This window comes from Cydia strobilella, chromosome 14 (genome assembly GCF_947568885.1).
Source record: "Cydia strobilella chromosome 14, ilCydStro3.1, whole genome shotgun sequence".
Taxonomy (NCBI): Eukaryota; Metazoa; Arthropoda; class Insecta; order Lepidoptera; family Tortricidae; genus Cydia; species Cydia strobilella.
Genome location: NC_086054.1, coordinates 7,350,444 through 7,374,995, shown reverse-complemented (window position 1 = coordinate 7,374,995; position 24,552 = coordinate 7,350,444). Strand labels below are relative to the sequence as shown.

Sequence of the window (24,552 nt, the reverse complement as noted above, 5' to 3'; positions counted from 1 at the left end):
AGGGTCCCTCCCATAAAGTTTTTCGTTTTTTCGCATTAAACTTTAGTTTTCATCTCTTATTCTCTCTCTCTCTCTCTGTACATGATACTTAAAACGTTAAAGCATTTTACTGACTGGGGTTGGCAACTGACAAAGGTTTGCATAGATGGCGCCATCATAGCTTGCCCCTTTTTCTATGAGATTTGGCTTAAAAGGCTGGCATCCAGGGCATACAATTCCATTAAAAAAAAATTACTAAATTCCAGGGATTGACAGGGCAAGCTATGCTGGCGCCATCTGCTAAATACTTTAACCGGCCAACCATTGGAGCATAGTTACCCAGAGTAGCACCATTTTACGGAACTCTATTTATTTCAATATGACATTCAAGTAATAACAAAACCACTATTAGCCATCCTGTGTTCTCTAATTTCATTTTTCCGCTCAGCTGCGGAAGCTAACCTTTCCTGAGCAAACGATCTTTTTTCTAAAGCTTCCATTTTCCTTTCTTCTAAAGCTACTCTCCTTTCCTCCATTTTCAAGCGCCTTTCTTCTATTTTCACTCTCTTTTCTTCAAGAATGGCCCTTCTTTCGTGCGCGCTTGCTACTCTTAGTTCGGTTTCCGCTCTATCCTTTTGAACAGCGACTAACTCTCTAAGATGATTTCGTATATCTGTTAAGACATCAGTACTGTTATAGTCATTCATGTTTAGATTGATATCATTATTTTTATCCTTTACGTTGTTTATGACACTTCCTTCCTCTGGCACGTCTTGTTTGGATTCTATGTTGGAATTTGACTCGTTCAAAATGGTATCTATCAAGAAGTGATCTCGATCCAGAAGATCCAGTGTTTGACCTGTAAATTAGTCAACATTTGTGACGTTTTCAGTCAAAAGGTACCACATTGTAGCATACCATTAGGACGAAAATTGCTTGTATCTTTATACGAAAAACCTGTCAGAGCGTCCTTATGGCAAGCGACAATGTGATACCTTTTGCTTGAAAACGACACATTTAATGTTATGTTTTAAATTTCATGTATCATTATTTATTAGATTCATTAATATTTAGTCGCCATTTTTTTTATTGGTAAAAGCAATGTTATTTTACATATCAGAATGTATAGTTGGTTAAGCAAACCCTGTCAGTAAAAAAAGGCGCCAAATTCAAATTTGGGGCGATAACCCTTCGCGCCTACATTTTTTAAATTGCCGCCTTTTTCTTCTGACAAGATTTGCTTATTATAGTTGGTCTATATGCATGCATGTTAAGTCAAGTCAAGAGGTAGCTTCGGAAAAGGTATCCAATTTGAGTAACATAGCCCCTCTAGCAGGCCTATGGAACTCTCCGCGCGAGCTCGGATTTATACCTACAACTCGCTTCCCGCCGGCGGGACTCAAGCTAGCCAGTTGGTTGAACTTGGTTGCCACACGCGCTCGCGCACGCACGTCACCGCGCGCTATGCCAAAGAAATGTCTTCGTCACGAACGAATAACACAGCTTGTAGTGTGGATGGATGCAGAAACAACAAAACAAATAAAAAATATAGTTTTTCCTTCTTTCGATGGATGAGGAAAAGTAAATAGACATTCTTAATATATTTACTGTTATTATTTTTACGATAGTTACAAGCGACGTAGGTACTATTGAATTATTTTAAAGATGTAGGTAATGTTTTTTACGACACATTTATAGCTAGATATCTACCTAATACACCTAAGTATTTGAAAGAAGCGTCGGCAACCCTAGCGTTGTGCCGGTGCGGGCGGTGCGGGGAGCGGCGCGTTGAAGGTCACTCCATTGTATTTTTGTGTAGGTATCAAAACGGTAGGTATTTGCATTTCTTTGAGAGATAAGTATCTGTTCGTAAGAACTATTATATAATCTGTGCCTCTAGTTAGTTTGTGATACTTTTATCGTTTGATCTCGGCGCCTGGCAACTGTTCATTGGTGGAATTCAGAATAGCTGGCCAGCAAAGAACTTGTAAAGTTAGGTTTCCAGAAATAACAATAATATGGCACACTAACTACAGGTGTTTAACTTGTACTATAAAGCGCTACTTAAGTTGTGTTTAAGGCACATCTACCTGTCACTTTCCTAACGTCAGTTTTGTGATGTTTGCTAACCGGCCGTTAATGCCCATACACCTTTTTCCGGAAGTAACTCGCAGACATTTTTTTTATGATCGGCGATTGGCTCTAGTCCCACTCCGACCTGACTCTTCCCAAGTTAGTTTACGGTTCGCTACCTGGCCCCTATTTCACCACGGTGACAGGTACGACAATTGTCGAAATCACTATTACAGACGTCACAGGCCTCCATAGGCTACGGTAACCGCTTACCATCGGACGGGCGGTGTGCTTGTTTGCTACCAACATTTTAATTAAAAAAAAACATTATATCGCCAATAAATAAGTGCTTATTTTGCGAAGCTAATGACAATTACATAACAAGAAACACGACAATTGTCACTAAATTCCGACACAGAACTCATTTCCTGTCAAGAATTACTGAAAATTCTTTTTAATCTGACAATTGTCATCATCATCATCACAAACTTACCTGTTTTTTGCCGATATAATAAAGTTTTTTTAAATAATACAATGATGGTGGCAAACAGGAATACGGCCCGCCCGATGGTAAGCGGTAACCGTAGCCCATGGAGGCCTGTGACGTCAGCAACAATGATGTCGACAATTGTCGCACCTGTCACCGTGGTGAAATAGGGGCCAGATGGTACGCCTACGCGGCATTAAGGGGGTGTCAAATGCGCGTTTCCGGCTCTTTAAAGGTTCGGCCTCACCGCTGTTCAAAATACGGTGACGGTACGGAATCGCAGTGACGTGACGTAAGCGTCACGATTTTATCGAATGCATCCAAGTAAACTCGGCGTATTTTGAGCAGCGGTGTGAAGGATATGGTATATAATGAATGCATATAATGATTTCCTATGTAGATAGATTATGGACAAAGCAGGGGCCCGTTTATCAAAAGCTTGTAGCTTGTAATACAAGTGAAAGTCCCTTTTTGACAGCTTTTGTTAGAAAAAAGAAAAATCTTTATTGCAACTTCAAATTATTACATAACATTGGTTCCTGGCTCTCAAAGTAGGTTTCCCTGTGTCTCAAGAGCCAGTGAAAGGGACTTCCACTTTTATTACAAGCTACAAGCTTTTGATAAACGGGCCCCTGGTCCTTAAAAGAACACAGTGAGTGTATTTACAGGTATTTGCAGAATAAATTGTGTAATTCTGATAGCATGCTTTTAACCCCACTTAAAACACAGAATTTAGAATAATAACATACCACTTCTATCAACAAGTTCTGATTTCACACCACTGAGACTAGGATCATGAAGGCCTAAATCGAAACTTGCTGATTCTATGTCTGCAATATCCGTCATTTGCGTCTCGTCACATGAGGTATCCTCCAGGTATTCTACCCTGAAAAATATTAATTTATCAGATGAGTTTTGCGGGTACTGTATTTAATTAAATAAATAAATAATAATAATAATAAGTAATTCATCAATTTGTTGGGTTTCGTAAAAAAAACTCAAAAACTACCCTTAGTGTCCGACCGAATTTTCAGTTTCGGCATAAAAATCATGTTTCGGCCGAATGTTCTGTTTCGGGCGAAACTAGAGCAAAACCGAACCTCGAGAAAAAAAATCGGCCGGACAAGTTGCTAAGCGGGTGAGGTGCTTATACATCGGAATCGCTTGCTCCCTCTAACGTATAATTGCGTCTCTTAGATCGCCCTTACTTGCAATACTTTACTTAATTACTTGGATTTGCCTATACAATACAAATATCTGTACAATATCAGTAGGTGGCATAAAATGACCTACATACGGTGTTATTCTCTTAACCAAATATACTAACCCAAAGTAAAGGAAATAATGTAACATCACTGCCTTGGCTGACATTGGGTAATATAATGTTTAAGTGAAAGACAATAGATTTTATCGCACAAGACATCATTAGATCACACGATAAAGCGCTTGCTCTCATTAACATATGTGTCGTTTTCAATCAAAAGGTACCACTTTATCACTTGCCATAAGGACGCTCCTACAGGTTATTTGTATAAAGATACTAGCAAATTTCGTCCTTATGGTATGCTACAATGTGGTACTTGAAAACGTCACATATGTATACATAGTGCACTAAAGCAACATATGCCACTGCTTACAAGCAGTAGCATATCCGGTTATGCAACCGTAAGAGCTGTGAAATAAGAGCAAAGATTAAACAAGGACTTACTCGTATTGTTCTGGTTCATGGTCAGATTCTGTTGGGATTTGGAGATAACTGCACTAAAACAAAAAAAAAGATGCTTTAATGTAAATTATATTAATTCAACAAAACTTCCGTGAGGCACTGACATATTAAATATATTAAACCGGGTCACTCACCAACGCGTCGGGCGCGGGTCGAGTCGGGTCAACGCGAGCGCTCTTTGAAAATGCTCCTCGTTATGGAGCGAAACATGACGAGTAATCGTCAACTTTATAAACGTGAGTGACCCGGTTTAATATATTAATTTATTTGCTATTATTGCTAGACAAAATGTTTTGACATTAATTACCACCTTTTTACTGAGAAACTGACTGTCTTAAAAACATCACTTAACCCACAAGATATAATGTATATGGTATTACAGTATATTGAGATAAGAGCAAAGCAGTTGGTAAAAAAAACCGGACAGCGGAGTCTTAGTAATACAGTCCCGTTTTTACCATTTGGGGTGATTTGGGTATGTAACCGTAATACTTACATCTTTTTCGTCAGCAACAGCATTCTTTTTGCTTCTATTATTACACAGGTTCTTATAAATGATTTGTTCGATGTTGCTCAAGAAGGGTTTTGAACGGCCAGTATTTTTCATTGCTTGAACCTTTTTCTTGATACCACTTTTGAGATCTTTCCAATACTGGAAACATTAGTTTCATGTAAATAAGCATGCATGTAGGTATATTGTTTACCTGTTACTGATCTGTAAGTGTAAAGAAAAATAATGTGAGTCTAGAAACAAGTAAACTGAAAAAAAAAAAGTTTAATAAATGGTAGGATAAGATCAGGGGCCCGTTTCTCAAAAGCTTGTTTCTTGTAATACAAGCGGATGTCACTTTTTTACAGCTTTTGTTAAAAAGGGACTTCCACTTGTATTACAAGTTACAAGCTTTTGAGAAACAGGCCCCAGATGGTTTATGTATAGGTACAGGTGCATATCCCCCACAGCACACCTGATAAACCTAACATGCATTTTCTTAAAATTGACCAGATGATTCAGTACAAGTACAATATTTTTAAAAACACAAATAAGAATGATACAAGCAAATTTCGTCCTTATGGTAAGCAACAATGTGATGAATTTTGCTTGATAACGTCACGAATACCTTTGTACAGATTTATTGTATTCTCTTTTTTCTATGTGTACTTGTTTTGTGCAATACAGTGTTTTACTACTACTACTTTAAAAGACAACATTTATTTAGGTTATGTAGGCACAATATTAATATGAAGCTCAAAAATCAACCAGTATATCGGTTTAACATATTTCTACACTAGTATTTAGTTAATGTAGTTTTAAGGATAATTGTTATACCCTACCAGGGTGCCATGTGATCTTTTTTAATTGTAACATCTATTGTATTGTACCATGGTTTGCAATAAACGACTTACTTACTTACACGTTTAACCCACTAATCAACAATAGTTCAAGTTACTAGAGGGAAAGTTTAGAATAATCCAGACCACCAGAGTCAGACCAAGAAAAGTCTGCAACGATTTTGATAACACACACAGTGCAAGTGTTATTTTAAACATCAAACTTCTATGAAACTATGACGTACAAATAACACTTGCACTGCGTCAGAGAATAAGTTATAGTATTGTCATACAACAACAGCAGATTGACGACCTTTTGCCGACCGCTCAGTACTGTTTTTTGAGCAAATTGCTCACACAATGACGCATGCCGCGTGTACAGACATGCCGTTCACACATAGAAACACAAGTGTTGATGTATAGTATGTCCGCCCTGTGACTGCATATGCTATCAAAGTCGTTGCAGACTTTACTTGGTCCAACTCTAGCAGAAATGTGACTCATTTTTAACACTTTCAGTGCCAAGCGCCCCATTTCCAATACAAAACAAACCCGACTATCAGGTTTTTGGCACTGGAGGTGTTAATAAGTTACTATCAAAAATGTTTTTTGTGACAGACTTTTATTGCATTTTTCATTTGCATGTCTATCAAGTACTTCTCAAGACCTTTCTAATGAGCCTAAACTTGATGTGTTTGTGTTTTTCTATCGAGGAGTTCTATTGGTTACCTTTCGACTGCATCATCAGATCAGAAATGGGGCACTTTTTTTTCACCTAGTAGATTCAATAGGGCTCGTGATTCTGAGTAGGAAAAAACCTAAAAAACGCCCATATACGCAGTGAATCTATATAAAAGTGTGTAAACATCGGTGACTTTCTTAATGAATTTGGGCACTTCCTGCATTTACTATTACTTTCTGCCTAACTACAGTTACTTAGCTAAGGAGAGAAGAAGTATACATACCCTATTCCATTCTCTTGGCGACTTATTCATGCCATTCTCCTGAGCATTCAGTAAATTCGCAAGCTCATGCCACTTTGCGTCGTGATAATGCTTGCCAAAGGCGGTCCTATAGTTGACGCCCTTCGCTAAGTTGGGGTTATCACTCATGAACTTCACAAGCAGGTTCAACTGCTTGTAGGTTGCTCTCATTCTTCGACGGCGTGGTTCCATTGGGCTCTTAAAAAAACTATTATTTCATGTTGACCGCAGAATATTTAAGACCGATCTCATATTTAGTGTAAATAGCGAATCAAAGGCGATGTTTTAACTTACCTACCTACCTAATTTTCAGGTTATTTATTTACCTTTACAACGTATCTGTAGTAGTGTTTTGTATAAACTTCGAACTTAGTTAAGTTTAGGCTGAAGCATATTACAATACTCTTTGGGCTAAAGTTGAATTGAATTTGCTTGGTTGGAGTTAGTTTTGTTTGACACCACAGATTATTAACTAGTTACTTCTTGACACTAATTGGTTGCACTTGGTCACACTTAGTTGGTTTGTACGCGGAAAAGAAGCGTGTTGCAAACCAAAAGTTGCAAATGGCTGCGGTTCGCGCATGGTTCGCGCCGTTCGCGCAACGCAATAATCGATCTGTTAATGTCGCCAGCATAAAATTGTTTAGGCTTAGACCAGACGGACGGACTTTGTTAATAATAATTGTATCATAATTTTCATAAACAGACCAATTTTTGAAACGCAGACCTTCGTCCGTCCTTCTGTGACAGACGTGTGGAAGCCAAAAAGTTGACAGTTCCGAACAACTGACAGTCTGATCTGATATCGTCTGGCAGACTGATAATCAGTGGACCTTTTTATGGGCTCTATCAACAACCCTTAAGCACCCCCAAACTCGCGTTAGCGGCTTCGTGCCGCGATTCGCGCACGAGTGTGGAGGGTACTTTACACACACACCACTATCGTGCGCCGCACCACGGTCGCGGTGCGGTGCGGTAGTCTGTTTTATATAGCGCGCTCCAGACTACGCGGCGCGTTCGCGCCTTCGCGCCGTGATTCGCGCATTTCATGAGTGTGGAGGGCTTTTTGCACACTGGCGGAAGGTTTTTTTTCGACGTGTGTTAGAAAAAAAACTAGACGTTGCTCCAAAAATGTCAATAAACTCAAAAATTATGGATTATTTTCTAATTTGGAAATAATTATAATATTAGTATAAGTCCTATTACGTAGAAGTGAATACTTTATAATTATGTACAGCCGTAGAAAGAAAATCAGACAGCAAGATGTCGTATACGACAATCAAACAAGGGATTCTATTCCCAAACGGGGATATTATTCCGAACTCGTATCGGATTTGATAAATGATGAAAATGAGAAGGGAATTTGTGGCAAAAAAAGGATGAAATTAATTTTACAGGTCAGTTTTCTCGCGTAAAGCCAGGAAATTAGAAAGAACCAAAACATATGGCATGCCACGCGAAACTGGCGACGGAAGATATGAGCGTCGAGCGGGTTTTTTACAAGCTTTTTATTAACTTGCAATGTACCTATGTATGTAATATGTATGTAACATGTTTGTAAGGGTCAAATTTTGCAAGTTAAATTTGACCCACTTCCCGGTTTCCGATGAAGCTGAAAATTTGCATACATATGTAAGTCGGGTGACAATGAAATATTAAGGTACCATCGAGCTGTGCGTGCGTGCGTGCGTGCGTGCGTGCGTGCGTGCGTAGGAACTCTGTGATAAAACAACGCAACCAAATTGTTTAAAACCCCAAAGTTTTTAGAATTGTCTCGATGAATATTAGTTGCCTGTGGAAAGAAAAGTACAGTCAGCGATAAAAGCTTTTACCAAAAATGAAATTTTTGCCAAAAACTTATTACCTTTTATCTCAATTACTCTGAAAGTATGCTTCTGTTTAAAAGTTTGCTCGTCAGATCCCACGGCTAATATCACTTTATTTTATACTAAAAATTTATACTGCATATGCAGAGTAACGATATCTACATCTGAAAATAGGTAAATAAAAATTAGACGTTTTCACGATTTTTTTATCGAGCCAACTAACCAAACTAGGTTGGAGTATGCTCTTGTAAATATAGTCTAGTTAACGTTTAAATATTTTTCACGGCATTCGCCCTCGTAAAAACGCGTGTAAAATCAATATAAACTACAATTTTGCGTTATGGCAAAAATAGTGACGCAACCAATACTAGGTACGTCGCTAATAAGGTACCACGCAATGAAATGTCTCTATAAAGAAATTTTGCAAAAGGGTTATTTGGCCAAAACCCTAACTTCTTTATTAATAACAAAACTTCCGTGAGACACAGACATATTAAATATATTAATATTGCCTACTCCAGAGCACACAGTCGCTGTGGCCGAAATCGGTCAGGAGAGCATCATCATCATTAATAACGGGTCACTCACGTATTTTAAGTCGAAAAACGCTCGACATGTTTCACTCCGTACCGAGAAGTATCATCAGGAGCTTGCGTTGACGGTGACGGACCGGCGCAGACTGCGGGCCGCAGCCCTCCGCGCTCGATGACTCGGGCACAGTGACCCGTTATTAATATATTTAATACCCTAACTTCTGTTGATGGCAGGCTAAAACATCTGCTCTGGCGCCCATGTTGGTGTCCCTGCCGAAACCGCAAAAACCGAGGATGCTGCTGCCTCCAGGACGATGGACCACCTACCAAGGAGACGAGAGTGTTGTAAGTAAACATAATTATGTAAGTACCGAGATATTTGCCAACTTTGGCCGTCATTTCTTCATGTCCCATATTTCTTAACTTCGCTGACATAAGAGCTATGGGACATATTTTTGAGTATGAGTGCACCCATATTTTTAAACTTGACTCTACCTAAATTTCTCATCTGTTTTAATAACAAAACTTCCGTGAGACACAGACATATTAAACATAATTCTCATCTGTTGATTTTATAGTACAGTCGCCATCAGATATATCGGAGCGGTCAAGGTGCTCAAAAATATCTGAACACACCTCTATTGTCAAGGCGTTAGAGTGCGTGTTCAGATATTTTTGAGTGCCTTGGCCGCTCCGATATATCTGATGGCGACTGTACTACTTTATCCGGTAACGATGTTGCTATTTTATTTAGTGGTGTCTGACAAAACTACCATAGCAATATTATTGCTATAATATTTCTTGTAGGCGCAGTGACGCAGTATTTAGACCATAGTGTCCTTTCGTAAAGCGTTTGAAAGTATTAACCTTGTTTTAATATTTATTTTTAAATCTGTTTCCTGGCGCTCCTTTCCATTCCAAGCAGATGATTATATTTACTAAGTAGGCACAGTAAGCATCAAATATATGCTGACGGCCAAAGTGGACAAATATTGCGTACGACACCTTAGTTATCGGGTGTTGCAGAAAGTATAAACAATATGTTTCATAAGTTTTACAATTATATAGTAGTCAGTATTAAATTTCTGCTTATTGTGCAACAAATTTAAATTCAGGTACCATATCCGTTACTATCTATTCGACGTTGATGGTATTTTTTTCTTTATTTTAGCAATTTCCGTTCTCAACATTTGTCCCGAAGTTGCAGTTTCTGAATATCGTATTGCCGAAAGATATGCCACGATTGGTCAAAATCGAACGATTACGTAGAAAATTCTTGGCTGCAAATATAAAGGTACCTAAGCCTGTTTATTTTCTTTAGTAGAACGAGTAAGTGTGTCTGTCCCCAATCTGCGGTTGGGTCTTGTTTAAGTGCTTATTTAATGACGGGTAAAATGCTTAGCCGCCATATTTTTTTTTATCTAGCGATTCGAGCGTGCTCGTGTCGCCGGCGGTACGAAGTTACACGAAGTTTTGTCTTATTTATCAGACCGCGGCGAAATGAGCCCGATTTTGTATGTCTTATACATATATCAGTCTCATGCGGTTAAAAGCTTAAGAAAAATCTAGACTTATTCCCTAAGGCAATCCTCCAAGTTTATGCTAGCGGTACACTACACTAAAATTCCTTTGCATTGAGATCAACTAGGTATACCTAATATACATAGTAGTCTCGTTTGAATCGTCTTTTATAGTGTGTACTTATCAACTCGCTCTGCATTTAAACCGTTTGTAACCACATTCAATGTTACTTATTATTTAATAATCTGGAGCAGCGGTTCTCCAACTTTTTTGGTGACGGAACCCTTTTGGAAAGCGAAATATTTGATGGAGCCCCAAATTTAAATATTGCTTTCGTCACTGTGGACCAGATATACCTACATACTTTTAGAAGAGCTGGTTTTTTTTCTTATTACTACAACTTTACAAGTATACTTGCGGAGCCCCAACTAAGGTTCTGCGGAGCCCTAGGGGTCCGCGGACCACACTTTGAGAATGGCTGATCTAGAGCTAGTATCATACTTTCAGTTAGATCCAATCCTAGCATAATGCTCAACGATGTTTTGCAGAAAATGCTACGCGAGCTAGGTATACAGCCTTATTGGCTGCTGCCGCCCCCAGAGTACCCGATAACTGAGCAGCAACATTACGGTCTGCACAGTCCATTCCCGAAGCTACTCTTGGAAATATTCGATAACACTGACTTTGATTGCCGGTGAGACACCAGAACCCATCATTATTATAAGAGCCAAACGGTCAACACCCTCCGGTCCGGTCGGTTGGGCGTCCTGACTGTTAACTGATAATCCACTTTCTTGCAAAGACACATTGTTCAGTCTTATATATATCTTTGATTATAGTCAATAAAGTATTGTTGTTAGTACAGTCAGCTGCAAAGATAGTTGACCTCCCTGCAAACAAATTTCTATGCAGGGGGGTCAGCTATTTCTGCAGCTGATTGTACATAACGACGAGTTGGACTTTGCTATTCAACGGATCGTTAAGATCGATTCCTAAAACTAAAAGCCCGCATTAGTAGAAAATAATTTATAGTCATTTTAGCACATCTTTTCGTTTCAAACCCGCAACCAGGGACAACAGCTGACAGCTCATTTGTAGGTATGAAACGATTGTGGAACGGATCTCCTTTATTCTGACCTTAAGTATATTCTCACTAATATACATACATAGTTAGCAGTAAGTATACTGGTCTATCGTTGTTTACAGCACCACATTATAAGTTTATTTAAGCGTATGCTGCGTATGCACTACATCTGTACATTTCCATCCTATAGAATAAATAGAACAGACCGGCTAGCATGAATTGCGTTCTCGCGCGCGAGTCCATACATGAAGTCGCGCTAGAAGTATGGAGTCGCGCGCGAAAAAGGTCAGTAGGCCGAGCACATGATGGCATTAAAGTCCTGGGTTTGGGTGATGGTATTATTAGCTGGACGCAACCGACCACGCCCTGCTGGGCTAACACATGATTGGCGCGAGACTATCTCGCCGCGACATAGACTACCCGTCCCTCTTTAATTCATACAGTTAGTAAAAGACGGGTAGTCTATCTCGTGGCGAGATACTCTCGCGCCAATCATGTGTTAGCCCGGCAGGGCGTGGTCGGTTGCGTCCAGCTAATAATACTATCACCCAAACCCAGGGCTTTAGTAACAACCTATAAACCTTTCATATGGCAATCAAGTAAAGTTTTATCTTAATGACATGTTCAAGAATTCCAGAGGAGTGGCTTGCTCTTGGAAAAATAGGGAGCGAGCATTATCCGTGTCCTGGACTCGCGTTCATTCCCAAAATGGAGGGGAAGGCCAAGTCTGGAGGGGATCTGATCCACGTGCTCAACAATGTGTATGATGTTAGTATCTTCCTATTTGAAATACAGCTGTCCAAGTTACGGATGGTTTCCAAAAGGTTGGGAGCGTTCTCGGAAATTTCACAAGAAATAGATAAACATCGTTTCCGTTTTAGAAAATGAAAATTTTCTATCATCGCGTCCGTCATTTAGAATTATTCGTATTTTTTTATACGCTGCTAGTTGTTACCCGCAATTTCATTCGTGTAAAGTTGAACAGTCTAAATGGGGCTTTACTTATGCAGGTGATTATACTTATTCACTCTTTTCAAGAGTCTTCCAATATAATTCACAACGCAGTCAATCTGTGTCTGATACCTATCTTTTTTACAGTGGACTAACGTTGCAGCTTACAGTTACAACGAAAATACGATGACATGGCATGTCATGGCGTTGGACGGAAGTAAACGACGATACGAGTAAATGCTTGCATTATCCGACTAGCTTAGCTAGCATGCATATAGAGCAGGCTTTAAAAATATCATATAAGAAGATCTAATAGTTGTTAGCACATGTACAGTCACATTACCGCGCGCGACAGTATCTCGCCCGCGAGATAGATCAGATAGACTACTCGTGGAAAAGGGCGGGTAGTCTATCTCGCGAGCGAGACTGTCGAGCCACTCCTATGCTAGGATTATTTAAATTGTTTCATTCGCATTCGCGTGCAATACAATACAAGTTGGAACTGATTTGTCATAGTTAGTTAACGGCTGTTTTTCAGTATCCCACGAATCCGACTGATGTTCAAGGCTGACGACCCTGAGACGTTTGCGATGAGGGTCAAGTTTGCTGTGGACTTGCGGAATGAGGTCGAAAACAATTTAAGGTTTGGTATTTTGTTCTGGAATCCATTATTTAGGTGTTAACCTTTTCGACGCCGTGTCAAACACAAAAGTTGTCACTCGGACGCCACGTCGCCGAAGTGTCACTTTTACCGAATTAAAACTAAATAGGACAAGAGGATCCCACAGGCAAAAGTAACCCTTCTATGGAAAATAAATGGAAATGCTCTTAATATTATTATAAACTAAAACGTACGGAACTTGATTGTGTGCCGCCCACAACTAAAAAAACAACACATGGTGCGCGTTTTACACAGAAAACTTCTATGCTGCCCTCTGTACAGATGCATGCTCCATATGCTTTCCTCTCTGACTTAACTGAAAATTGACTTCAGGTTCTATTTATATTTGGATTGTCTGGCGTTGGACGGGCTTCCGGCCATGCCGCTGGGTTTCATGCCGAAGGTCCTCAAATTGGTGAGGATCCATAAGCAAGCCCGTGAGTGTGATGAGGTACACTTGGAAGCGCTCAAGGATGAGGTAAACGTTTTGCTAAACTTTTTCTCAGTTCGAGGAAATTGATTCTTTAGCAATTTGCGGTTCAAGTAAGTTTGGTACATACTTATGCTAAGAGCTGTCCAATGTAAAGTGAACCGTAAACTGCTAAAGAATCAATTTCCTCAACCGAACAATATATGTATTCGCATATGAATAACTGACTAGGTAGTAGGGCTCGCGGTCGTGTCTGGGTTTCATGTACCTGTTGCCGGGGCTCCGTTTCCTTGTCACACGGCCCCGGATTTGTGGCCCGTTCGGATCGTGTAATTAGGCTCCGTGTAATTAAGATTCGTGCATCCGTGTACCGTGTACCCAGAGCCACGGATTCTAATTTTAACTTAACACGCGGGTTCGGCCCGTATTTGACGTGTAGTGGCGATCCGATGCTTTATCTACGTGTAAGTACCAATAACTCCTATAAGAGCAACGATTGAATTAGGTATTCGTGAATAATTACTATTAGTGATAATTGACTATTTATTAGAATAATAAGTTAAACCCACTAAAGGAATTTAAATTTATCTTAGTCCGGAGGAAAATGGAGATTCAAAAACGGATCTTAGCGGGTTCGTGTAATTTGGGGCCTTTGTACCACGGATACACGGATTGGCATGTAGCATGGATATCGGGAGCCCTAATACTAGGTAGTTCATATACTAGGGTACTAAGTACGCAATTATTGGCCCCTAATTTTGTAGGAAAGTCACTAGTGCTGCTTTAAGTTGAGGTCAATCACTAGAGGTGGGCTGGGTGGGTGGGTAAGCACCTATATCCAAAATATTTAGATCAGTACGGTTTCACTCACTATTATTTTTAGTCGCCCTAAATATCGTAGTGCCTTACGACAACAAAATGCTATCTGTCTCTGTATCCAACACACATATTTTATACACATTTAAGTGGGGTGACAATGCAATATTATGGTACCATCGAGCTGATCTGATGATGGCGACAGGAGGTGGCCATAGGAATGATAGGAAATCTGTGACAAAGCAACCCAAATTATGTTCAAGGTTGTTAGAATTGTCTCGATGAGTATTAGTTTCCTGTGGAAAGAAAAGTACAGTTAGTGATAAAAGATATTATAGATAAACAAAGTTTGCCAAAACTTATTCTTATTTTAGGCGTATCTAATATACAAAAAGATGGAAGGAAAAATGAAAATCATCAACACGATAACGAAGTACAAGGACTTGTACAGTTTCATAAAAGTGCCTACGAAAGATTACGTAGCTCCTGTCCCTGATTATGGTATGTTTATAATACTGGTTTCCTTTTTGGTTTTGACATTTATCGCCGTGATAATTATATATTATAGTATGGATTTTAACACACGAGGCTTGACAAATTAAACTTTATATATTTGTATAGAAAATTTCGGTAACTTTGTCAAATAGGCCGCGTTCCCACCAGAGATGTGCGAGGATGTGTAGCAAGAAATGTGTTTGATAAGAACCAATAGAAATTGTCTGTTAGGTAACAGACAACCTATCCTGCGCTGAGCGAGGATAGGTAAATGAAGTGATTCTATTGGCCTCGAAACGCAGCCTTATTGTAGTATATAAGAGGCATGCGTGCGGCACTTGCTGCATCCTATCTACCTACATGTTAGCATGTAAGATGAACAACCGTGTAGCCCTAGGTCTCCTTTTCGTTTATTGTTGTCTCCAAAACTCGCTTGACAATAAATTCTGATTACATACTTTTGAACACCTCGCCTTCTTAGTAACTTCTGCTGTTTTTATGCGTCTGCATCACGATTTCAGGACGATATCCATGTGTGATGGACGATTTCCAAGGCAGAATGAAATATAACCAGTGGTACTCACTTTTCGTTCTCACGGAGGGTGTCTCCTGCATACATTTAGTCGTCGACGAATGCTTGAAGGTAACCGTGCTTGGTGAAACATAAATAACAGTCAGTTCAAATCAATTTAAGCCCTACGTTACGGAAGTAGGAGCGTACGCGGATCATTTCGACTAAAGTAAATGTGGAGAAGACCGGCGTATAAAATTTTATGTTGGGAAGACCGTCATTGGGCAATTATGCAAGTATACGTCGCTCAGAGTCAGACACAGTCAGAAAGGAAAATCTTTACCACATTGACCCCAACCGACCAACCAACCGACCGAATCAACCGACTTTACCTTTTTGACGCTGATAGTACTTACGGTTGACTACAAACAACACGATTACTGTTATAAATTAATAGTAGTAGTTTCTATGATATTTAATATATTTATGCGACCAATTTATCATAGATATGTATACAGCAGCAACATCACCTGGAGATACCCAACCCAGCTCGATCCACACAAGTTATTTAGAGTAGCGAGTTTAGACCTTTAGACCAAGATTTAATAGCGAATTTTTACGAAACATTTAGGATATCCACCTCATATGTGGCTTCTGAATGTGTAGTGAACTCGACAGAAAGCGAGATGAGCCTGAGGCTCGGCGGCCAACCTCAATTTGCTACTATTATGTAGGTGGTGTGCTGACATCCTGAAAATGGCTCGAATATTTAGCAGGACAGGAAGATATTAGGGCACGCGGCGAGCCACCTAAAAGCTCACTAGAGAATTTAACAGCTACACTACACTAATAATGCCAAATGAAAAATGCCTACTCCAGACACACAGTCGCTGTTGCCGAAATAGGTCAGGAGTGTTGCCGAGACCATACTGCTGGGAATGGATTGTTTCATTCCCAACACGGTAATAGCAGCGGGAGCAAAGTGACGACCTTGGTTTAATCGGCCTTGTAAAGAAGCTACAGTTCGCAAGCAAGCCGCTTACAGGGCTTGGACCAAGGCCGTAGCTAATAAGGATCCGAACGTTTCTGATGTGAAACGCAAATTAAACGCTGCCTCGAGGTCCAGTAAAAAAGCCATTGCCAGGGCTAAATACGATTTCGTCGGCAGAATTGGTGACAAGCTAGCGGGCTATCCCTCTGGGAGTCGCGCATTCTGGTCGCTCGCCAAAGCTGCCGAGGGAAATTTTTGTCAGTCGTCGTTACCACCTCTGCGAAAAGCTGATGGTGATCTGGTCCACAGTGCAAAAGAGAAAGCCGATCTTCTTGGTACTCTTTTTGCCTCGAACTCGACCCTGAACGACGACGGTAGCGCCGTGCCGCCCACCATCCCGCGGTGTGCATACTCCATGCCCGAAATCTCATTCACGCAGAGGGATATTCGGCGGGAGTTGCTATCCCTAAACGTTCATAAGTCGAGCGGGCCAGACAGCATTCCAGCACTTGTGCTTAAGCAGTGTGCTCCTGAGTTATGTTCCGTGTTGGCGCGTCTTTTACCACTCTCTAGCAACAAATGGCATGTTCCATCTTCGTGGAAGACGGCCCTTGTGCACCCTGTGCCTAAAAAAGGCGATAGATCGGACCCATCGAATTACAGGCCTATCGCTATTACCTCCCTTCTCTCTAAGGTCATGGAGCGTATAATCAACGCAAAGCTCCTGAGATACCTAGAAGAACACGACCTGATCAGCGACCGTCAGTATAGTTTTCGCCACGGTCGCTCAACTGGTGATCTTCTAGTGTATCCCACTCACCGCTGGGCTTCGGCCATTGAGAGTCAAGGTGAGGCATTGGCAGTTAGCCTAGATATAGCGAAGGCGTTCGATCGGGTCTGGCATCGGGGTCTCCTGTCGAAGTTACCATCTTATGGATTGCCGGAGGGACTATGCAAATGGATCGCTAACTTTTTGTCTGGCAGACGCATACGAGCTGTAGTAGACGGAAGCTGCTCCAATAGCATGGACATTAACACTGGCGTTCCGCAAGGCTCTGTGCTATCCCCAACGCTGTTTTTGCTGCACATCAATGACATGTTGTCTATCGACGACATTCATTGCTATGCAGACGACAGTACTGAGGATGCCTATTACGCAGGCCGTGCCAACATCCCTCGTTCTGTGGTGATAGAGAGTCGTGAAAAGCTTGTGTCGGATATTGAGGGCACTCTATCCAGAGTTTCGGTGTGGGGCCGGGACAATTTAGTGCGATTCAACCCCACCAAGACACAAGTTTGCGCGTTTACCGCTAAGAAAACCCCATTTACTGTGATCCCACAGTTCGAAGGCACAGCCCTTACCATGTCAGGGAGTATTGGGATCCTCGGTGTCGACATCTCCAGTGACGTCCAATTCCGTAGCCACCTGAAAGGGAAGGCTGATCTGGCATCAAAAAAACTCGGTGTGCTCAATAAAGCACGGCGATACTTTACTCCGGGGCAAAGACTGCTGCTAAATAAATCGCAAGTCAGACCCCATATGGAGTACTGCTGTCACCTTTGGGCAGGAGCACCTAGATGCCAGCTTGGACCCTTCGACTCAGTCCAAAGGCGCGCTGTACGAATCGTCGACGATCCCAAACTCACAAGCGGTATTGAACCTTTAAGTCTAAGGAGAGATTTCGCCTCCTTATGCGTGTTCTACCGCTTGTACAATGGGCTGTGCTCTGAAGAATTGTTTGACATGATGCCAACGGCCGCTTTCTATCACCGCACCGCTCGCCATCGGCAGGGTGTTCATCCTCACACCCTAGCACATAAATGGTCGCGTACTGTGCGGTATAAGAGAAATTTCCTCCCGCGTACGCTTCGGCTGTGGAATGAGCTCCCTGCCGAGGTTTTCCCGAGGGGCTACAGTATGGGGTTCTTCAAAAAAGGAGTGTACAGGTTTTTAAAGGGTCGGCAACGAGCGTGTAATATCTCCGGTGTTGCAGGCGTCCATAGGCTACGGTAACTGCTTACCATCAGGCGGGCCGTATGCTTGATTTCCACCGACGTGGTATACAAAAAAAAGTATCATCACCATCAACATCATCATTTGGCCATGTGGCTTCTGTAGTTTTTAGGGTTCCGTACCCAAAGGGTAAAAACGGGACCCTATTATTAAGACTTCTCTGTCCGTGTGTCTGTCTGTTACCAGGCAGCTCATGGTCCGTGAGCTAGAGAGTTGAAATTTTCACAGATGATGCGAATTTCTGTTGCCGCTATAACAATAAATACTAAAAAGTACGGAACCCTCGGTGGGTGAGTCCGACTCGCACTTGTCCGGTAGTTTATGTTGCATGTTTTAAAATTTTAATTCGAGAGCCATTTCAGGTGGAATCAATGCTGTTTTTCACAAGTAACTATGGAAGGAACGTTAGTTTAGCTGAGTTTGACGCGGCGCAACAACATTGCACATCCATGGTAAGGTAAAATGCCACTTTAGCACAATGTGTAAAGGTGCCCACTGACTATCAGTCCGCCGGACGATATCGGTCCATCAGTTGTTTGGAACCGTCAAATTTTTGTTCTAACTGACAGGCCGATATCGTCCGGCGGACTGATAGCACAGAATAACTAATAGTACTACCGTACTGATAGCACAGAATAACTAATAGTACTAGTGGGCCCCTTAATTGTGAAATTGTTATACTACCCGTTCCTTTCTAATGAGACAGCCCCAGTAGCATTTATACGTCATTATGACGTCAGCGACGTCATTATGACGTAATAATGCCGTAATTATGACGTCTCTGACGTCATTTTGCTACCTGGGAGAAAAAGACAGCGGTGCATTCGTGCTAAGCCTACTGAAACCACTCAGAACGGGGGTCCTTAGAGGAGAGGGGACGAAATCACGTGACCGCTTTTCCATACAAACGTAGTTCTCATTTTCCTCTCTGGATGTTAACATATTATTTATAGAATTTTTTTAATTAACACGGGACTTAATCGCGTAAAAAACCTACGTTTATTTATGGCCTGATGTTTCGTCAGGCCACAAATAAACGTAAGTTTTTTACGCGATTAAGTTCCGTGTTAGTTTAAAATTATGAGTGAACATCGTGTTAGTTTAAATCAATATGTTATAGACAGGCATCGTAAACTGTGAGTGAAATCCATTGAAGTACTAACTAACTGGTATAATCATACGTCATTTCAATGGATTTCGCTCGCAGTTTACGATGCCTGGTTATAGAAAATATTTTTACGCAGTTTGTTGTATACTAATACTAACCACAGCTATGCCCCTTCGTTACATTTTTTTCAACTATTATAAAACTTAGAAGCTTTTAAAAAAATGTATGGAATTTGTCTCGCTCCCTAACTCTTAATACTAATAAATAAATAAAAGTCAAACGAAGGGGCAAAGTTATGACAATATCGAGGAAGGAAAATGGGGACTACATTTGTATGGAGAAGCGGTCGTCCACTTTCGTCTTAACCTCCTATAAGGCCCAAGGTCCCACCTATTACCTCCTCTGTTCGACGAAACTTAAACCCTATTCAATTGGAACAGTCGCTTTTGCTCTTCGTTTAATTTTCCAACACCGCAAAATCAGCTCTATTTCATATACTATAGGTTCAAATTTCAGTGGCAAATTTTGGATTTTTCATTTGTATGGCTGGGCCTTAGGTTAATATAAAATGGTACTTATTCGTAGATGCTGAAATATCTAAACATTACGTGGTTGAACAACACGGCGCATGCTATACGCATGTCATTCAGAGATGTCGGAAAAGGGTAACATTTCCTTGTTCATTTTGTTGATAGCGTTATTTTCCTAACATAAAGCTCGCCAGTCTCGTCACAGACGGAGCAATAAGCCAATAATATATTGGCAGATATCGGCAAATACCGACAGATACCGACAGATATCTTAGAGTATCGCTAAACACCACACACGCCAACGATACCAAAATATATACCTATCGCTCTTTGTCTAGTACAGTCGAAGGCAAAAATATCGATCCAGACAAATGGCTCAAAATATGTGAACACGACTTTATTGTCTAAGGTGTAAGAGCGTACACATATTTTAGAAACTTTGGGAATTTAGAATAGAATAGAATAGAATAGAATAGAATAAATTTATTCAAAAACGCTTAAATTTTAACTTAAATATTACTTGAGACATACAGAACCAACTTATTATTAAGCGTCACAGAAAAGGTCTCCACTCAGCTTAATGTCAAGAATCCACCTAAGGATCTCGACGCTGGTCTTCCGTGGAGACCCTTCCGAGAGAGCGCAACTACACGCTAAAGTACAAAATTTAACTATATAAAAAGTAAATTTAATAAGCCTATATTATCCTATTTATTCAAAACTAAAATAACAATACAATAATTTAAATTATGGTAAATAAACAGTCATTAATGTATAACACAAGGAAAAACAAATTATATGGGAGGCGTTCATTCAAGTAGAAATGGCACAAGAGTATAATTTTTGTAAATTTAAAATATGTTTTTTAAAATTAACTTTAAATGAACTTATTGATTTTGAGTTCCTTATAGGAGGAGGTATATTGTTCCAGCACTTCGTGGCAGAGTATTTAAAGCTGCCACGAAATGCAGCGGCCTAGGGCAAAGTAGACGAATAGCTCCCCTGATATGGCGTTGTGAAAAAGTTAACTTCTCATAAAGGTAAAGGGGCGTAATAGTTTTTACAATGCCAAAAAGCATGCAAGCAAAATGCAGTAAACGTCGCGATTCCATATTCATTAACCCGCTATTATTTAAATAAGGAGTTACATGGGTTCGAGGTGGGATATTAAAACAAAAACGTGCACATGCGTTCTGCACCCGCTGCATTAGCTTTTTTGTTTGGTACAATAGACATCCACCTATGACGGTATCAGCATAGTTTAGTTTAGACAGAATTAAAGATTCACATAGAGATATTCTGACGTCAGTACTTAAGTATCTACGTACACTATATAATATCTTGATTCTATAAAAACATGCTCTAGAGATTTCCAAAACATGGTTGTGGAATCTAAGCTTGCCATCCATGAGCACACCCAAGTTCCTTACTTCCGTTACATGCTCAATACAGTCATCTCCAACTTTAATCGAGAGGTTATGGTTGCACATTGTTCGCCTTTGCTTCTCAGTACCAAGCACAAGGAATTTTGACTTTGCTGGGTTTAAAACTAGACTGTTTTTGTTGGACCACTGAACTATTCGTCTTAAATCGTCGTTTATGTTTTCTACTGCACTTGAGGTATCATTTGGCTTACAAGATAAATATAACTGAATATCGTCTGCATAAATGTGATATTTTATATATACCTATATATATACCTAGTCGGCTCATAAGTTCTGTCATATACATAGTATCAAATAAAATCAAAAGTTTAAATTTATTCCGTATAATTTGTACAGCGTTTGAAAGCTTATAAACTAGAGAATCTAAATGTATAACATTTATTCAAAATGACCGCCATAATTATCTACACAGGCTTGAAGTCTTCGTGGCCAGTCGTCAATGGATTCACGCACCACTTTCATGTCGATATTGGCCACTGCCGTAGCAAGAGATTTTTTCAGCGAGTCTAGATTTGCATGAGGTTTTGAGCACACCTTTTCCTCTAAATACTGCCATATTTTATAGTCTAAAGGATTAAGATCTGGGCTAGAGGAGGGCCAATCTTCATGCCGTATAAAGTCGATTTTATTGGAGGCGAGCCAGGCTTGTGTAGACTTTGCCTTATGGGCTGGAGCAGAGTCCTGCTGGAAAACCCAATGCTGGTTTAGAAACATCGTATGGGATAGTGGTTTCACAATATTAGTCAACACCGTGTCTTGGTACACTTTGGCACTAGTTTTTACTCCTTTCTCACAAAAATGCATACTAGTGACGCCCATAGATTAGTATATGTTATTACTGTAATAGATAAGAAACTCTCGGACATTTCACGTTCACGTCTCTACTAGTGCTGCCCCTAGCGGTCCTGCTCTCAACTAATGAGACTGTATATGCAGTAAACACGCACACATGTACACACACACACACACACACACACACACACACACGTACTTATGGGTTCTTTACCTACATGTAACAACTTTAATATTGGAAACTGATTTATGTAGTAATCTTTGTCGTACCAATTTCCATTTGCTTAGAAAACTACATAAATCAGTTTTTCAGAATAAATAAATGAAAACTTATGTTGAATCAAGTACAATATATTATTTATAAGTACCTACTTATTTACATACGTTCCATTCCAAGTAACTAAGACACATGCAAATACAGCGACGCTTTAAGCGCACTTCCGTGAAAATAACTTAACAGCAAGTATGTAACAATTTATTTCCTGACTATGTTTTAAACAATAATTAGAGGCAACCTAATTCATTTCTTCTTCTTGATCCCAAAATAACTTGGAAAGCTTCAATAGTTTGATCCAACTTTTTTTGATTTAATTTAGATCCATTTTTGTCGCATATTTCATAGTTTTGAGAACATTCAAGCTTTTTATCCACAATTTGTGGTGCGGTGATCTGGGTGTTACAGCGCATTAGATTAGGTAGATTTTCCTTTTTTAGGTTCACTGAAATTGCCATTGACAACATCGAAAAACTTATCGAAGAAAAGCACGATACCTGCCGTGTCGCAACTTTATTCTGAAAGCTTTTTAATACCTGAAAATATATTAACAGTTAAGATGTTATCAAAAGTATAAAAAGGTTATTTTACAGCGAAACAGGACAAGTGTTGAGCATGCATTTTAAGGGTGTGCTATTGTCACATTTAATGTTAGGTAACAAGAAATCAGTGAATCGGGATATTATTCATGTAAAATGTCGACAAAGGTAACGTATTGTGGTTGGATTTTATCAGTAGATGTATGTCTTTCTAATTTTGGCAGGTTGTAGTTGATTTATCAGATTAAGACCTAGGTCCGTGCCTAGGCACGGAAAATAGTATCTTAATTATGATAATCAGAGCAACGTGTATGACGGGCCTTACGGGCACTAAGAATGGTGCTAGTTCAACGGCTGTTATTTGAAATGTTACAATGTTCCATGTTCCATCGCCAACATTTCATAAGTATGCTTTACCCGAAGCCTCTATCAAAGCTTTTGATAAAGATGAAATAATAAATAAATGTTCAGGAGGTATATATATATTATAAACTCGAAAATTTACATACCTTGCCCTTATACCGATGTACATACAAGAAGGTACACAGATTCGGCGCGGCCCGGCCGGCATTGCTTTTCATCTTGCCTGCGTTGGTTTGGTTGAATGAGTAAGAGCACAACTCAACACAACTTACAAGGTTGGTTGTGATATAAAGAAACGCTGTTTGTTAATATCTTAACATAAATCTGACCAAAAATATGTTTAAACGGAATTTATATTAAAAAACAACTTAGAAATAATTTCAAAATTTCCCGTCAAACCAAACGTCATTTGGTTTTTTTATTCGTCTAAATACGTCAGTCTGTCATTGTACGGTGTTTGCACTACATATTAAAAAAACTACTTTTACGTTTCAAATTTATTTTGTTTCCTAGTTCATTTGCAACGTAAGGTTAGTAACACTATCAAAACATTTTTTATTAAAATATATTCTTCTAGATTTAATTAAATACGATTAAGTTACCTGCTTAAATATTCGTTTTGGTATATTTTGTTTTCTACTATCTACACACAAGAATGATATCTAGCCACACTCAGCCCTCCTTATGCTAAAGGCGGTATCTCAAAAACGAATGAACTGGAAATGGAACGTTATGATTCAAATTTAAGGTACTTATTTGCATGCAATCTTCAATTGAGATACCGCTTTTTAGCTCAGCAGGGCACCACGGCTGAGGAATATATGTCCAGCATAACCCAGAGATGGCATTATTATCAGCATTACATTACTCCTCTTCAGAGATACTATACCATGGTGACGCCCGCATAAGAAACTCCCAGCCAAACCATCACAGATGAAGGGTGATGACCTCTTTGAATACGGGGAATGCTATTAGACGCTTCTTTACTATTGCGAGCGTACACTCTATCATTTTGTTTATTACAGTTTTCTTCTATGTCAAAAATTTTCTCGTCCGAAAACAGTATACAACGGTGCTTATTTTTAGCGTAC

At 39.9% G+C, this 24,552-nt stretch overlaps 2 protein-coding genes across 2 annotated transcripts in view; one reads left to right on the top strand and one right to left on the bottom strand.

Moving 5' to 3' along the window:
* Positions 1-340: 340 nt before the first annotated feature.
* On the bottom strand, positions 341-6,920 carry LOC134747355 (uncharacterized). Its single transcript, XM_063681987.1, has 6 exons — positions 6,904-6,920; positions 6,560-6,775; positions 4,762-4,917; positions 4,248-4,300; positions 3,289-3,425; positions 341-838 (listed from the first exon to the last, which is right to left on the bottom strand). The coding sequence occupies exons 2-6, from the start codon at positions 6,767-6,769 to the stop codon at positions 366-368; spliced, it is 1,029 nt and encodes a 342-aa protein (XP_063538057.1). The 5' UTR covers positions 6,770-6,775; positions 6,904-6,920; the 3' UTR covers positions 341-365.
* A 768-nt stretch (positions 6,921-7,688) lies between these two features.
* The window catches only part of LOC134747132 (dynein axonemal heavy chain 1-like), a 69,288-nt gene continuing 52,424 nt past the window's right edge, over positions 7,689-24,552 (top strand). Inside the window, exons 1-12 of the mRNA XM_063681713.1 lie at positions 7,689-7,974; positions 9,171-9,281; positions 10,108-10,230; positions 11,006-11,151; positions 12,171-12,309; positions 12,640-12,725; positions 13,031-13,135; positions 13,487-13,631; positions 14,774-14,900; positions 15,416-15,537; positions 18,773-18,862; positions 20,104-20,183. Coding sequence (XP_063537783.1) covers positions 7,807-7,974; positions 9,171-9,281; positions 10,108-10,230; positions 11,006-11,151; positions 12,171-12,309; positions 12,640-12,725; positions 13,031-13,135; positions 13,487-13,631; positions 14,774-14,900; positions 15,416-15,537; positions 18,773-18,862; positions 20,104-20,183 — 1,442 coding nt within the window. The 5' untranslated portion in view covers positions 7,689-7,806. The remainder of the gene's footprint in view (positions 7,975-9,170; positions 9,282-10,107; positions 10,231-11,005; positions 11,152-12,170; positions 12,310-12,639; positions 12,726-13,030; positions 13,136-13,486; positions 13,632-14,773; positions 14,901-15,415; positions 15,538-18,772; positions 18,863-20,103; positions 20,184-24,552) is intronic.

What these genes read in the sequence shown, in the direction of transcription:
- LOC134747355 (XM_063681987.1), bottom strand. Translation starts at nt 6,769, where the DNA reads ATGGAACCACGCCGTCGAAGAATGAGAGCAACCTACAAGCAGTTGAAC. An exon ending in CGCCAAGAGAATGGAATAGG is followed by an intron (nt 4,918 to 6,559) that starts GTATGTATACTT and finishes TAATGTTTCCAG; the next exon opens with TATTGGAAAGATCTCAAAAG. An exon ending in CATGAACCAGAACAATACGA is followed by an intron (nt 3,426 to 4,247) that starts GTAAGTCCTTGT and finishes AATATTTTTCAG; the next exon opens with GGTAGAATACCTGGAGGATA.